General features: G+C 42.8%; 1 protein-coding gene across 1 annotated transcript in view; it reads right to left on the reverse strand.

Moving 5' to 3' along the window:
* LOC121284081 (cytoplasmic dynein 2 heavy chain 1) overlaps window positions 1–16,392 on the reverse strand; it is a 770,821-nt gene that overhangs the window by 610,137 nt on the left and 144,292 nt on the right. The window contains exons 37-38 of the mRNA XM_041199129.1: window positions 15,745–15,854; window positions 4,163–4,362 (exon numbers count right to left, since the gene is read on the reverse strand). Coding sequence (XP_041055063.1) covers window positions 4,163–4,362; window positions 15,745–15,854 — 310 coding nt within the window. The remainder of the gene's footprint in view (window positions 1–4,162; window positions 4,363–15,744; window positions 15,855–16,392) is intronic.

The following is a 16,392-nucleotide window of genomic DNA, read 5'->3' on the forward strand; positions in this document are numbered from 1 at the left end:
AGGCTTTAATGCTAGTAGTGGATATAAGAAATTCTCCAAAAACTGAGGAAAGCACCTGGAGACGGTTACTCAAAATAACTCAGTGAAATTGGAATACTGAAATCCTTTGGGAGCGTCTGTGGGCTGTTTGCTGTAAGGACTAATTCCATAGGTAGTGTGACGTGTGATCATTATAAAAGGGGAATGCTCCTTTCTGTAGTTTTTTTTCAAAGGGATTCAAGGGATGGGGGCTTTGCTGGCTAGGCCACCACTTATTGCCCATCCCTAATTGCCCTTGAGAAGGCAGTGGTGAGCTGCCTTCTTGAACCGCTGCAGTCCATGTGGTGTAGGTACGTCCACAGTGCTGTTAGGGAAGGAGTTCCAGGATCTTGACCTATCAACAGTGATGGAAAGGCGATATATTTCCAAGCCAGGATGGTGAGTGGCTTGGAGGGGAAACTTCAAGGAGGTGGCGTTCCCATGCACCTGCTGCTCTTGTCCTTCTAGATGGCAGTGGTCGTGGGTTTAGAAGGTGCTATCGAGCCTTGGTGAATTCCTGCCATGCATCTTGTAGATGGTACACACTGCTGCTACTGTACATCAGTGTTGGAGGGAGTGAATGTTTGTGGATGTGGTGCCAATCAAGCGGGCTGCTTTGTCCCGGACATTGTCCAGCTTCTTGAGTGCTGTGGGAGCTGCACTCATCCAGGAAATTGGAGAGTATGTTGGTATACCCTGACTTGTGCTTAATAGATGGTGGACAGGATTTGGGGAGTCAGGAGGTGAATTACTCGCCACAGACTTCCTAGCCTCTGACCTGCTCTTGTAGCCACAGTATTTATATGGCTAGTCCAGCTCAGTTTCTGCTCAATGGTAATGCCCAAGATGTTGATAGTGGGGGATTCCATTGAAAGTCAAGGGGCAATAGTTAGATTTTCTCTTCTTAGAGATGGTCATTGCTTGGCACTTGTGTGGTGCGAATGTTACTTGCCACTTGTCAGCCCAAGCCTCGATATTGTCTAGGTCTTGCTGTATTTGGCCATGGACTGCTTCAGTATCTGAGGAGTTGCGAATGGTGCTGAACATTGTCAAATCATCAGCGAACGTCCCCACTTCTGACCTTATGATGGAAGGAAGCTCATTGATGATGCAGCTAAGGCCAAGGACACTACCTTGAACTCCAGAGGTGTGGTGTGAGTGACTGCCCATGATATCAAGACTGCATTTCAACGAGTGTGGTATCAAGGAGCCCAAGCAAAATTGGAGTCGAGGGGAATCGGGGCAAAATCTCAGTGATGTCTTGGAACTGAGATGACAGACCTCCAACAACCACAACCATTGTGCTTTGTGCTAGGTATGACTCCAACCAGCGGAGAGATTTTGCCCCAACTCCCCTTGACTCCAATTTTGCTCAGGCTCCTTGATACCACACTCAGTGAAATGCAGTCTTGATGTCATGGGCAGTCACTCACACCACACCTCTGGAATTCAGCTCTTTTGTCCACATTTGAACCAAGGCTGTAATGAGGTCAGGAGCTAAGTGGCCCTGTCGGGACCCAAACTGAGCTTTAGTGAGCAGGTTATTACTAAGCAAAGGCTGCTTAAAAGCACTTTTGATGACCCCTTCCATCACTTTATTGACGACAAAAAGTATACTGATGGAGCAGTAATTGGCCAGATTGGATTTGTCCTGCTTTTTGTGTACAGGAAACACTTGGGCAATTTTTAACATTGCTGGGTAGATGCCAATTTTGTAGCAGTACTGGAACAGTTAAGCTAAGGGCGCGGCAAGTTCTGGAGCACGTCTTCAGTACTATTGCCGGAATATTGTCAGGGCCCGTAGTCTTTGCGGAATCCAGTACCTTCAGCCGTTTCTTGATAGCACATGGAGTGAATTGAATTGGCTGAAGACTGGCATATGTGATGCTGGGAACCTCTGGAGGAGGCCGAGATGGATCATCCACTCGGCATTTCTCACTGAAGATTATAGCAAATGCTTATCTTTTGTACTGACATGCTGGGCTTCCCCATCATTGAGGATGGGGATATTTAGGGAGCCTCCTCCTCCAGTGAGTTGCTTAATTGTCCACCACCACTCAGTTGGATATGGCAGGACCGCAGAGCTTAGATCTGATCCATTGCTTGTGGGATCACTTAGCTCTGTCTATCACTTGTTAATGCTGTTTGGCATGCAAGTGGTCCTGTGTTGAAGCTTCACCAGGTTGACACCTCATTTTTAGATATGCCATGTGCTGCTCCTGGCATGGCTTCCTGAACTCTTCATTGAACCAGGCTTGGTGGTAATGGGGAAGGGTTGGGGATATGGCAGGCCATGAGGTTACAGATTGTGGTTGAGCACAATTCTACTGCTGCTGCTGATGGCCCACAGCTCCTCATGGTTGTCCAGTCTCGAGTTGCTAGATCTGTTTGAAATCTATCTAGTTTAGCACGGTGATGGTGCCAACACCACATGATGCTGGGTATCCTCAATGTGAAGGCGGGACTTGCTCTCCACAAGGACTGTGAAGCGGTCACTCCTACGATAATGTCATGGACAGATGCATCTGCGGCAGTCAGGTTGGTGAGGATGAGCTCAAGTATGTTTTTCCCTCTTGTTGGTTTCCTCACCGCCTGTGGCTACCAAGTCACTCTAGGTGATGCCCACCCAAAGTACATTCTGCGCCCTTGCCACCCTCAGTGCTTCCTTCATGTGGTGGTCAACATGGAGGAGTACTGATTCATCAGCTGTGGGGCGAGGTGGGGAGGTGGTACGTGGTAATCAGCAGGAAATTTCCTTGCCCATGTTTGACCTGATGCCATGAGACTTCATGGGGTCCGGAGTCATGTTGAGGACTCTTAGGGCAACTGTATACCACTATGCCACCACCTCTGCTGGGATATCCCCTGGAATGGTAATGGTGGTATCTGGAGTATTGTCTATAAGGTATGATTCCGTGAGTATGGCTTTGTCAGGCTGTTGCTTGACTAGTCAGAGAAACAGCTCTCCCAATTTTGGCACAAGCCCCCAGATGCTAGTAAGGAGGACTTTGCAAGATCGACAGTGCTGAATTTGCCATTGTTGTTTCCAGTGCCAAGGTCAATGCTGGGTGGTTCATCTGGTTTCATTCCCTTGAGGCTTTTTAGCAGTTTGATGCAACTGAATAGCTTGCTAGGCCATTTCAGAGGGCATTTAAGAGTCAACCACATTACTGCAGATCTGGAGTCACACGTAGGCCAAAGCAGGTAAGGATAGCAGATTTCCTTCCCTAAAGGATAGTAGTGAATCAGATGGGTTTTTAACTACAATCAACAATGGTTTCATCATTAGACTTTAATTCCACATTTTTAGTGAATTCAAATTTCACCATCTGCCATGGTGGGATCCGATCCCGCGTCCCCAATGCATTACCCTGGGTCTCTGGATTACTAGTCTAGTGACAATAACATGAAGCCATAGCCTCCCCTCATTAAGTATAAGTTGCCTACAGAAGAAAATAGTGTTTAGTTAATTATGTTTTCATAGTTATTTGTTACAGGAAAAAATTGTTAAAATGTGAAATTGTGTCATTCCTTTGACTAGAACTGGAAGTTGAATCGCTTTTTAAAAGTCAGTCTCTATGGAGGTTGTCACAGTGTATAATCATTTATAACATATTTATAATGGGGGAAAGCACATTAAAATAATAAGTAAAATTTATAAATACAACTCTAAAAGTAATTTCTGTCAGAAGAAGCATTAATTTATTCAGGAGTGGTACTGATATCATTCTGTTGAAACGTGAATATATAACCATGCATTTTTAAACAATCACTGTTTTTCTGCCTGGTAAATTAATCAGCATTAAATTGAGCACACAGCTTTGAGACTTTCGAAAAGTATGACAAATGTGTAATTCAAAGTCATACAAAAAGTTAATTGAAGTATGTATTAAGCAAAATATTCCCATTAATAAAATGCATTACTGTTACAATACAAGGAATCACATGAATTGTTGATTTGATTAAGTATGTTTATAATTCAAAATGAGTTTGTCATTTTCTATGCAAATTTGCCCTATGTATTCCACAACTTCACACATAAATTTATATTATACTGTTGAAATTATGACAAAATAATACAGGTCAGAATGTTCAAATAATTGTAATTAATCATTTCCATCTTTTTAGCTGTCCTCATATTTACCTGGTTGGGTATAATCTCTAAGTTTGCTTCCTCAAATGCCTCATGGAGAGCAGCAGCCAGGTCCACATATTCAACATCTTTGAAGTTAACACCAGGGAAAATATCTCTCACCAAAGCATCAAACCTCGTACAGTCGGCAAATGTCAGTTTTGACATAGTGTTAAGGCGCAGAGCCTGAACAACAATGTGACTCTCATCAACTGTAAAACAAAGAAATGGAAAAATATATTGAACATATTCCAAATGTGTATTTTCAGAAAGGCGATACTTTGTAAGATTCCAGGACTAAGTACATGAGCTGTTTAAAAAGTTAACATTTACCTTTCTAAATTTCCTTGCTAAAATTGCATTCACAGCAGAGAACTAATTCTAAAAACATCAAGTAAAAACATCAATTCATTCAGAATTATAGTTTTCTTGAAGGAAGGCATTGATAAGAGAATTTTGTACTTAAACATAGAGATTAGAGGATTTTCCAATATTACTGTGCATAATACCAAAAGAGCTAATTTCAAAGAGACTTTGGTGTACACAGAAAGTTAGCACACAGGTACAGAAAGCAAGTAGGAAGGCAAATGGCATGTGGCCTTTATTGCAAGGGGATTCAAGTGCAATGATAAGATGTTTTGCTACAATTGTATCAGGCTTTAGTGAGGCCACACCTGGAGTACTGTGCACAGTTTTGGTTTCCATATCTAAGGAAGGATATCCTTGCCTTGGAAGTGTTATAGCAAAGGTTCACTAGATTGGATCCTGGATGAAAGGGTGATTCTATGATGAGAGGCTGAATAAATACTCATGAAATCAGAGAAACATAGAATGATTACATGACAAAAGGAGGCCAATCGGCCCATTGTGACCACGTTGGCTTTCTGCAAGAACAACTCAGCTGGCCCTTTCCTCTGTAGCCATGCATTTTTTTTCCCTCCCTTCAGGTGCTTATCCAATCTCCTATGAAAGCCATACTTAAAATTCCTCTAACTCTCAGCCAGGGCTGATGCCAGAGTATTAAGTGCCCGAGGTGAACCTTCAACATTGCGTCCCAACCTGCCCACCCCTCCCCCACCACCAACAATTACCTTTCAAAAATGAATATTGTGCATTGGTATGAATAAAAACTCTACATTTATAATTACACATGAACTTTACATGAATAGAAGAATATTATGATACTGTTTGTGCATTCCCATTGTTCTACACCTTTCACAGGACATGTATTAGAAGAAATGAACATTATAATATGTAATATGGCTCATATGATGTAATACTGTGTTCCTGCAACAGTTACTAGATGATTTTGTGCGTAATTTACATAATCGATAATTATTACAATACAGTGAGCTAGATTAAATTGCATTCTTGATATTATTTACTGTTTCATAGTTTTGGAATAGCCATGTAAATTTACAAACATGCAAAACTGTCGCATAAACAGAATGAGGAATATAATATGAAATTTTGGGAAAGGTTGCAATGTAAATGCATGGAAACCTATATGTATGTCAGTACATGTGGCTGTATATCAGTAGGTCCAGGCTTTTCTTTCTCACTGCTGAAGCTTGTTTGTTTACTTATGTAGTTTCAGGAATAGTGAACTCAGTTTCTCGCCACCCTTGGCAACTGCCTAGTTTGGCTAGTGATTGCACTGGCCCTGCTCTCAGGCAATGCAATCCAGATCCTCACCACTCGCTGCGTAAAAAAAAATTTCCCCATGTCACCATGGTTCTTTTGCCATTCACCTTATAACAGTGTCCTCTGGTTCTCAACATTTCTGTCAATCGGAACAATTTCTCTCCATCTACTCTATCCAGACTCATGATTTTCAAACCACCATTAAACCTTCTTTTCTCTATACAGAACAACCCCAGTTTCTCCACTCTATCCACACAACTGAAGTCCCTCATTCCTGGAACCACTGCCATAAATATTTACAGCACCCTCTCTAAAGCCTTCCCATCTTCCTTAAGTGTGGTGCCCAGAACTGCACGCAATATACCATTGAGGCTGAACCAGTGTTTTATGAAGGTTCATCATAACTTCCTTATTTTTGTACGCTATCCCTCTATTTATAAAGCTCAAGGTCCAGTTGCCTCTCTTTATTCTATCAAAATGCATCACCTCTCACTTCTCCGCATCAGATTTCATCTGCCACATGTCTGCCATTCCACTAGCCTACATCTTCAAGTCTATCTAAGGCCTTCGTATTTATTTTTATTCATTCATCGGATGTGGGCTTCGTTGGCTGGGCCAGCATTTATTGCCCATCCCTAATTACCCTTAAGGAGGTGGTGGTGAGCTGCCTTCTTCAACCGCTGCAGTCCACGTGATGTAGGTACACCCACAGTGCTGTTAGGATGTTCCAGGATTTTGACCTAGTGACAGTGAAAGAACGGTGATATATTTACAAATCAGGATGGTGAGTGACGTGGAGGGGAACTTCCAGGTGTTCCTATGTTTCTGCTGCCATCGTCATTCTAGATGGTAGTGGTCATGGGTTTGGAAGTTGCTGACTAAGGAGCCTTGATGAATTCCTGCAGTGCATCTTGTAGATGGCACACACTGCTGCTACTATGCGTCGGTGGTGGAGGGAGTGAATGTTTGGTGGATGAATCAAGCAGGCTGCTTTGCCCTGGATAGTGTCAAGCTTCTTGAGTGTTGTGGGAACTGCACTCACCCAGTGGGGAGCGTTCCATCACACTCCTGACTTGTGCCTTGCAGATGGTGGACAGTCTATGGGGAGTCAGGAGGTGGGTTACTCATCGCACTATTCCTAGCCTCTGACCTACTCTTGTAGCCATAGTATTTAAATAGCTAGTCCAGTTCAGGTTCTAGTCAATGGTAACCCCCAGGGTGTTGATAGTGGGGGATTCAGCAATGGTAACGCCATTGAATGTCAAGGGGTGATGGTTAGATTCTCTCTTGTTGAAGATGGTCATTGCCTGCCACTTGTGTGGCACGAATGTTACTTGCCACTTGTCAGCCCAAGCCTGGAAATTGTCCAGGTCCTGCTGCATTTGGACATGGACTACTACGGTATCTGAGGAGTCGCAAATGGTGCTGAACGTTGTGCAATCATCAGCGAACATCCCCACTTCTGACCCTTATGATAGAAGGCAAGTCATTGATGAAGCAGCTGAAGGTGGTTGGGCCTAAGATACTACCCTGAGGAGCTCCTGCAGTGATGTCCTGGAACTAAGATGATTGGCCTCCAACAACCAAAACCATCTTCCTTTGTGCTAGGTATGACTCCAACCAGCGGCAAGATTTCCCCCTGATTCCTATTGACTCCAGTTTTGCCAAGGCTCACAGTCAGTCAAATGCTACCTTGATGTGAAGGGCAATCATGCTCACCTCACCTCTGGAGTTCAGCTCTTTTATCCATGCTTGAACCAAGGATGTAATGAGGTCAGGAGCTGAGTTACACTGCCGGAAACCAAACTGAGCGTCAGTGAGCAGGTTATTGCTAAGCAAATGCTGCTTGATAGTAGTATTGAATACTCCTTCCATCGCTTTATTGATATATCAAGAAAAGCAATGGGTGAAGTACTGACCCCTGGGAAACACCACTATGTACCTCATCCCAGTCCAAAAAACAACCAAACAACTTCTCTATTTCCTGTCACTCAGCCAACTTTGTGTCTGTGCTGCCACCTTACCATTTATTCAATGGGCAATTATGTGGCAACAAAAGCAAAACACTGCAGATTGCTGGAAATCTGAAATAAAAACAGAAAATCCTGCAAATACTCAGCAAGTCTGGCAGCATCTGTGGAGAGAAACAGAGTTAGCTTTTCAGGTCAAGGATCTTTCTTAAGAACTGAAAGGAGATAGAAATGTAATAGGCTTTAAATAACTGAAAGGGGGTAGTGGGGAGGAATAACAAAAGGAAAGATCTGTGATAGGTTGGAGGGCAGGACAGATTAAATGACAAAAGATTTCATGGTGCAAAAGACAAAATGAGTGGGAATGGTTGTAGCAAAGAAACAATTTGCCCAGAGTGGGTACAAATGGCAGAACAATGAACAGCCATGTCCAAAAGCAAAGACATGAGAATCAAGGTTAAGACTGACACATGCAAAACAAAAAACGAAACAAAATGGGGGGGGGGGGTGTAAACAGAGATTAAGGTCTGAAATTGCTGCACTCAGTGTTGAGTCCAGAAGGATGTAAAATGCCTAATCAAAAGATGAAGTGCGGTTCTTTGAGCTTGTATTGAACTTCACTGAAACACTGCAACCAGCCAGGAACAGAGATATCAGTATTAGAGCAGGGTGGAAATTTAAAAAGGTAAGCAACCGGAAGCTTGGGTTCTTGTTTGCAGACTGAGTGGAGGTATTCTGCAAAACAGTCACCCGACGTGCATTTGATCTCCCCAATACAGAGGAGCCCATATTGTAAGCAGTAAATACATAGCATACTGTATTGAAAGAAGTTCACATAAACCACTGCTTTCTCTGGAAGGGGTGTTTGGGGCCTTGAACGATAAGGAGAGAGGAGTTAAATGGGTAGGTGTTATATCTCCTGCATTTGTATGGGAAGGTACTGTGGTAAGGGGACATGGTGTTGAAGTGATTAAGGAGTGGAACAGGGTTTCACAGAGGGAACGGTCCCTTCAGAATGCTGACAGGGGAGAGGAGGAGATGTGTTTCATGGTGGCATCATGCTGGAAGTGGCAGGAATAGCAGAGGATGATCCGTCGGATGCGGAGGATGGTAGGTTGGAATGCGAGGACATGGGGAACCCTGTCACATTTCTGGGAGGGAGGCTAACAAGTGAAAGCAGAAGTGTGGGAAATAAATTGGACATGGTTTAGGGCCCTGTCAACCATAGCTGGAGGGAAATCCTCAGTCTATGAAAAAGGAAGACTTATCAGAAGCGCTGTTCTGGAAGGTTACATCATTAGAACAGATACGACTGAGACAGAGAAACTAGGAGAATGGGATGGAATCCTTATAGGGTGTAGGATATGGAGAAGTGTAGTCAAGGTAGCTGAGGGAGTCCGTGGCTTATAATGAATATTACTTGCTAACCTGTCCCCAGTAATGGAGACAGAGAAGTCAAGGAAGGGAAGGGAAGAGTTGCAGATGGACTATGTGAAGATGAGAGCGGGGTGGAAATTGGAAGCAAATTTAATGAAGTTTTTGTGTTCCAAAGGAGAGCAGGAAATGGCACTGACAGTCATCAATGTACCAGGAAGAGTTGAGTCAGGGGGTCTGAATAGGACTGGAACAAGAAATGTTCCACATACCCAACAGAAAAACAGTCACAGCTAGGATCCATGCAGATACTCATAGCAACACTTTTTATTTGGAGGTGGTGAGATGTGTTCAAAGGGGGAATTGTTCAATGAGAGAGCAAGTTCAGCCGGGAGGGTGGTGGCGGATGGGGTTTGGTTGGGCCACTGCTCAAAGAAGAAGCAGAGAGCCCTCAGATCATGCAGCTGGGGAATGGACAAGTATAGTGAAGAGGATGCAGCTCGGGCCAGGAAACTGGAAATTGTTGAAATAATGCAGAATATCAGAAGAGTCACGGATGTAGGTAGGCAGAAACTGCACAAGAGAGGAAAAAGAATAGCCAAGATAGGGAAGAAATACATTCATTCAGTGGGGCAGGGACAGGCACAAACAATGGATCTAACAGGACAGTCTCATTTGTAGATTTTGGGCAAGAGATAGAAGGGGCCTGTTCAAGATTGAGGGACTTTGAGGAGGGAAGCTGTGAAGGGAAGATCCCTGGAGGAGCTGTGGTTAGTGACACTTCTGGAAGCAATAGTTTGATGTCCAGTGGGGGTGATCATGGTCCGGGGGTGCTATGAAGAAGTGTTGAGAGAATTGACACTCGGTCTCTACCAGGCAGAAGTTGGTACTCCAGACAACAACAGCATGACTCTTAGCAGCAGGTTCGAAAACAATGGCAGAGTTAGGCCTGAGCAAACAGAGTGCAATAAATTCAGAGGGAGACAGGTTAGTGTGAGCGAGGGGAGCAGGTAAATTGAGATGACTGATGAAAAGATCAAAATGAGATCAGAGGAAGAGTTCCAGGTGGAGGGAGAATATTGGAAACAGGTGAAATGGTCTGCTGATCAGGGGGTTGAACTGCTGGCCAAAGAAGTGAGCACAGATGCAAGAATTACTTCTGAACCTACTATTAGTAGTTGTACTGTGCTTTCTCATTCTCCAATCTTTCACCCCATTCTGCCAACAGACGGATCTCACTGCTTGGCCATCATCCTGAACATTCAACCAATATTTAAACTTGCCCGTGGCTTTTCCTGCACATCCCTCAATTGTAGCATTTCTCCAATCACTACCCTTCCAGAAATTGGTCTTCCAGTACCGACTCTGGCCAATTGGTCTTTGGATGTGATAACTCTGTACTGTATGACATTATCAATCACATTACCACTGTCCAACCCTTGATTGACTACATTCTGTTCCTCATGACCATTTTAAAAAAACATGAGCACTTGGAAGTATAAGGTACCTCGTTTACTTCTATCAGCTGCTCAGAGTCTAAGATTTTGTAATCAATTCTGATTAATCATGTGGAGTGAATCTTAACAGTTTGATTGTCATGTTTGGTAACTACTGTCTTATAATCACAACATATAACATAACCAGGGCCTTTCCATTCACTATGACCCTTTTATTTGTAATACATTAAATCTCGTAAATTAAATACTGTCTCAGCATTGATGAAACCCTGTCTACGTGTATGACAAACATTCAATGCAGAAAAAATGAAACTAATTCTAGTACCTTATAGAAAAAGAGGACAATTGCACAGCACACAAGGCAAGTTGCAATTCATCCATAGGCTAATTAAAAGGGACTATAAGCTCCAATCATCTGCAGTGACTTTTTTTTGCATTAACCATCCACTACAGGACAGTTACCAACTTGCAGGCTGGTTGTTCATTTAAATTTTATGCAGCATTTCATCGATCACCAGATGATTCCTTTCCCATAGGCCATTGCGGAAAGGACTTTCAGCTGTGGTATTCGTGACCATAGTGTTCATGTTTTCACATGTCTTGGAACTCATCATTGGTAAATTTCTCTCCATTGTCCGTCTGAAACTTCGCTAGTGCCCCAAGTCCAGTCCCTATCCATCTCTCCATGATCTAAAATAACACTTTTGTCATTAAGTATTGTTATAGAAAGACTAAATCCAGTCACCAGATATTCAAAATGTAGAAAGAAAATATTTCTGTTTTTGTCCCATACCTTTAGATCTATCGCAACTACCTTGTTAAAGTCACATGCCAATGAAAGGCAAAAGGAATTCGAGACAGTTTAAGTAAGTTATATTTGTATCTGTGGGTGTTAGGAATGAGCTTTAGCTTTAAAGTTTAAGTTTGATTTATATTTCTGTATTTGTTTGTTAAGAAAAGGTCAAGTTAATGTTTTAGTTTCACTTTAAAAGGTGGAACCTGGGATTTGTTTCATTTTTGAGGGAGACAGCACGTCTAAAGCTGTTTGTATACCTGCATTTCTAATGAGTTTTATGACTGTTGGGGGTACGGGGTTGTTAAAACAAACGCCAGAGTAGGGAAAAAAAAGTGCTGTTACCTAGCAACAGGGGTGCAGAGAGGGACACCCACTCCCACACACAGAAAAAAGCATCAGTCAGGGTTCAACTGAAAACAGTTGGGGTTCAGTTGAGAACAGCTGCCAGAGAGGCAGACAGCAAGTCCCAAATTAAAGTTGAAGCCAAAACTCAAGAAAAGCTGGACAGGTGAGGAAATTGCAGAATCATGTTACAGGAAACAGGAGAAAGTCCCAAAAAGACCTTCTAGTCAAAGGAAGGACAGGAACCTGGAAAGGGTCCCTTTTAAATGAAGTTAAGAGTGAGGGGCAGAGGAAGGCTCAAAGTTTCAAGCGTAGAAACACAAAAGCTGCAGGAAGCAGATTCAAAGTGATATAGGCTAATGAGAAGTCAGAGGTCAAAGAGAGACGGCTGAAGGTCTGTAAGTCTGTGCCAGGGCATGTGAAGCAGTGGTGTACAGTTGATGACAGAGTCAGTGAGAGTGTGTGTGTGTGGAAGAAAGCTTGAATGCATGTCATGACCCAGAGGAGAGGAACATCGGAAGGAGAGTTTGAAACCCTGGAGATGGACCCTTGCAGAAGGGTTTGAGAGAAGGCATTGTTTGGGAGAATATTCCAAAGACAGTTCTCAGAGAGTGCAGATTGGAAACCCTTACGTGAAACACAGAGTCAGTGAAGCCAGTTGGCTCATGGTGTGACAAGCTTCTGTGGAAGTTGATGAGGGATCCATCGCGTCTGTTTGGGGAGGCATCTGTCACTTGGTTTCAGAGAGTGGTGCCTGACCACAAGTCATTGGTCTACATGGACTGAGTACTAACTGTGAACGTCAGACTATAAGATAGCTTTTGAACTTGTATTATCCTTACAAATCTGTACATAACTGTAAAGGTATAGTTGTGGGTGGAGAAATGTAATATAGTTCATCTTTTCTTGCTTATTAACTGTTTTATTCTTTTGTTAAAAGTTCATCAGCCGACTCCTGTGACTCCGCTCAGTAGCTTCCCTACCCTGAGGGCAGCTTTCAAATAGTCTTTATATCTAAGTTTGAGAAACCTCCATGCAAACTACATAATCGACCCAGTAAAACTGAGCTCTGATAAGCATGCGCCCAATGCCAGGTATGCAGCACTTGGTTGTGGATTTGGTCCTGCCACCTGATGATAGAAATGGATCTCAAACAGCGAAGGTGGAATGCTTCTATTTGTTTTATGTGATTTCGGTAGGTTGTCCAAGTCTCACATCCATAAAAGATGTGATGTAAGAACCACTACCTGGTAGTCTTTGATCTTTGTTCTGAGACAAACTCCACACTCTTTCCAAAGTCTGAGTGAGCCTGCCAAACGGCTGAGTTTGCTTTTGCGGGGTGATGGTTAATTTCATCATGCAGAATATAGTGTTATTGGAGAGGACACTCCCAAGATAGCAAAACCTCTGTACTGAACGAAGGGGTTTGTTTTTGATAGTGACTGTGATGTCTTGGAGTACAACACGGGTGGGTTGATACAAGGTCTCTGTCTTCTGGCTTATTGTCAGGCCACAATGTTCTGAAGCTAGAGAAAAACAATCAACAAACAGTTGAATATCCTTCAGAGCATGTGCTATGAAAGCGCTGTCATCGCCGAACAAAAGCTTAGTCAGTAGCTGTTCAATAACCTTTGTGCAAGTCTTGGGCATTTGCAAGTTGAAGAGATTGTCGTCTGTCCCGAAACAAATGTGCACTCCTGTGTCAAGATCACTTGAGTGTGTATTGGAGAATGGCCAAGAAGTACATGGCAAACAGAGGTGGAGCCAACACACAGGCTTACTTGGTGCTGTTGGTGACAGGAAAGGCATCCAGTGACGTACTACTTTGAATCACACCGACTAACATGCCATCATGACGACCTTACTGGGTAAAGTGCAGTCAACAGACTTTCCAAAAATAATTACCTCATCATGCCCTATGTCAAGTTTAATTTTTGCCATTTTCATTGAAGGTTTATTCAGTAGCTTAAGTTTTTTTTTTAAATTAATTCATGGGATGTGGGCTTCGCTGGCTGAGCCAGCATTTATTGCCCATCCCTTGTTAATACCCTAAGACCATAAGACGTAGGGGCAGATGTAGGCCATTCAGCTCATTGAGTCTGCTCTGCCATTCAATGAGGTCACAGCAGATCTGATGATCCTTAACTCCACTCTCCTGCCTTTTCCCCATAACCTTGGATTCCCTTACTGATTAAAAATCTGTCTATCTCAGCTGCGAATATACTTAACGACCCAGCCTCCAAAGTAAAGAATTCCACAGATTCACTACCCTCAGAAGAAATTCCTCCCCATCTGCCTTAAATGGGCAACCCCTTATACTGAGATTATGGCCTTTGGTCCGAGACTCTCCCACAAGGGGAAACAACCTCTCAGCATCAACCCTGTCAAGTGCCCTAAGAATCTTAGTTGCTTTTGATAAAATGGTGGTGAGCTGCTTTCTTGAACCGCTGCAGTCCATGTAATGTAGGTACACCCATAGTGCTGTTGGGGAAGGGAGTTCCAGGATTTTGACCCAGCAACAGTGAAAATGTCTCATTAGAAATGGCATCAGTATTAATAAAATAGCTTACTCCAGCTATTTTACACTGAATTACAACTCTTTAATGACCTTAATGTGTTGCCATCACCAAATCTAAAACAAGTCATACTTTTATATTCTTTAACATTGCAACTATCCTTACTAATCAGTGAATACAAATAGCATTTTAATGAAACTGTTCCACATATTTTGAAGTGAGGGACTATCTAGTATTGCGTAGTTAAACGAGTCTGTGGCTAACACATTCTCCACAGGACTAAAACTCCTCGTGACCTGTATAACTGATGGGGATTCATCATTTTCTTCTTCCTCAAAATTCTCTGCATCACTTGATTTTTCAAGAACCTGCTTCTCCACTTTGGGCTGTTCACTGCATAATACTTTGAGTAACGCCTGAAGCACCTACTAATTGCTCCTTGGACATTCCTGAGATTAATTTGCTTATTATTACTGTTCCAATTGTGTCTTCAGCTGTAATAGCCAGATATAGTACAGATTTTTTTTCATCCAAATTCAACCAGTCTTTAACCCCCTCCATTGTATTGACACCTGGGTCCAGTATCAGGACCCTTTTGAAATCTGGTGATCATTGCATCTTCTACTCTTTGTGTGGAATGTCCCATTTGTTCCATGAATTCGGATTTACTGTTCCCCCAAGAATATTTTCAAGGCTGTTGGCATCTGATCCAATGGAATCTCCCTCTCCGAGGCTTTATAGGATAGATACAGCGGTGTTTCCCCTGGCTGGGGAATCTAGAATTAGGCGGGCACAGCCTTAGCATAAGGGGTCGATCTTCTAGCTCTGAGGTGAGGAGGAATTTCTTTGGAATTCTCCACCCTAGAGGGCTGTGTATGCTTCTCATTGAGTATATTCAAGGCTGGATAGATAAGGAGAAGGTAATTTCCAGAAAGTCAAGTGGTGAAGGATAGAATTAAAGCCTATTTACACGCACTTTAATAAGCATTTATTTATAGTGACACAGATTATAAGTATGCATCTCCTAACTCAACAACCACAGTTTCAGTCTGTTCCTATTTGCAGGAAAATAAATGAATCCCCACTACATACAATTAAAAAGAATTAATAAACAATTAACATGCGGAGCTGAAAGAAAGTGGAGTTGAGGCAGAAGCTCAGCCATATCAAAATAGCAGGGCAGGCTCAAGGGGCCATATAGTTTACTCCGGCTCCTATTTCTTATGTTCTTCTAAATAGTGCCAATTGAACTCACGTTAACTCTTCAACTACAAATACTAAAACTTTCTATGTATTACCATTATTTTCTATTTTTATTTCACAGCTCCAGCATTTGCACATTTTTCTTTTTATTGATAACTTTTAACTGAACAGATAATATATGTTTCTTCAAACAACAGTTAATACAGGAAAATCTAGCTGTCAACCATAACAAATCTTCCTGCACTCGTACAGATGCTACTATAGGCTTTGTTGAAAACTACTGAGTACTTACTTGTTCTTTTGTTTTTCTTTAGTTGTTGAAGCAGATTTCCACATCCCTTGAGGACTGTCTTCAATGCTCTCAAACCCCAGTCATAATGCTGCTGCGGCATCAGAAGCTCTCTGAAATTTTGCCATAAGCAAAATTTAAATAAACAATTTAATTTAGGAGAATAGACTATTTATTATGGTATTATATTTTAGGGCTTTTAGTCATATTTTTGAGGGGTTCAATTCCAAAGACCTATATGTAAGTGAATCCTTGGGCGGAATCTTGTAGTGGCATCAGGGGATCTCAGCTGCTAGCTGGAGACCCATGTGGCAATTTTTGGGAAGGCCCGCCAAACCACAAGCCAATCAGGCAGTGGCGAGGCCCGCAGTGGGCCTGCCCCTGGAACCATGACTACAGAGGAGGAAGTCTCACCTACCAAGAGCTGCCAGCCAATCAGAGCCCAGCAACTCTTTTGCCCAGCAGCACCATAGGGGAGCCAGTGGCTGCAGCAGGGAAAACACCTATCGGAGTCCCAGAATCACAAAGCGACCACATCACGGATAAGTAATGTGGGGGCGGAGTGTGCATGTTTCATGATGTGGGAGTTGCAAGGAGAGGGGTGTAGGGGACTCCCTGTGCCACCCCCCACTCCCCCTAACCAATAACTAG

Source organism: Carcharodon carcharias, chromosome 11, assembly GCF_017639515.1.
Source record: "Carcharodon carcharias isolate sCarCar2 chromosome 11, sCarCar2.pri, whole genome shotgun sequence".
NCBI lineage: Eukaryota > Metazoa > Chordata > Chondrichthyes > Lamniformes > Lamnidae > Carcharodon > Carcharodon carcharias.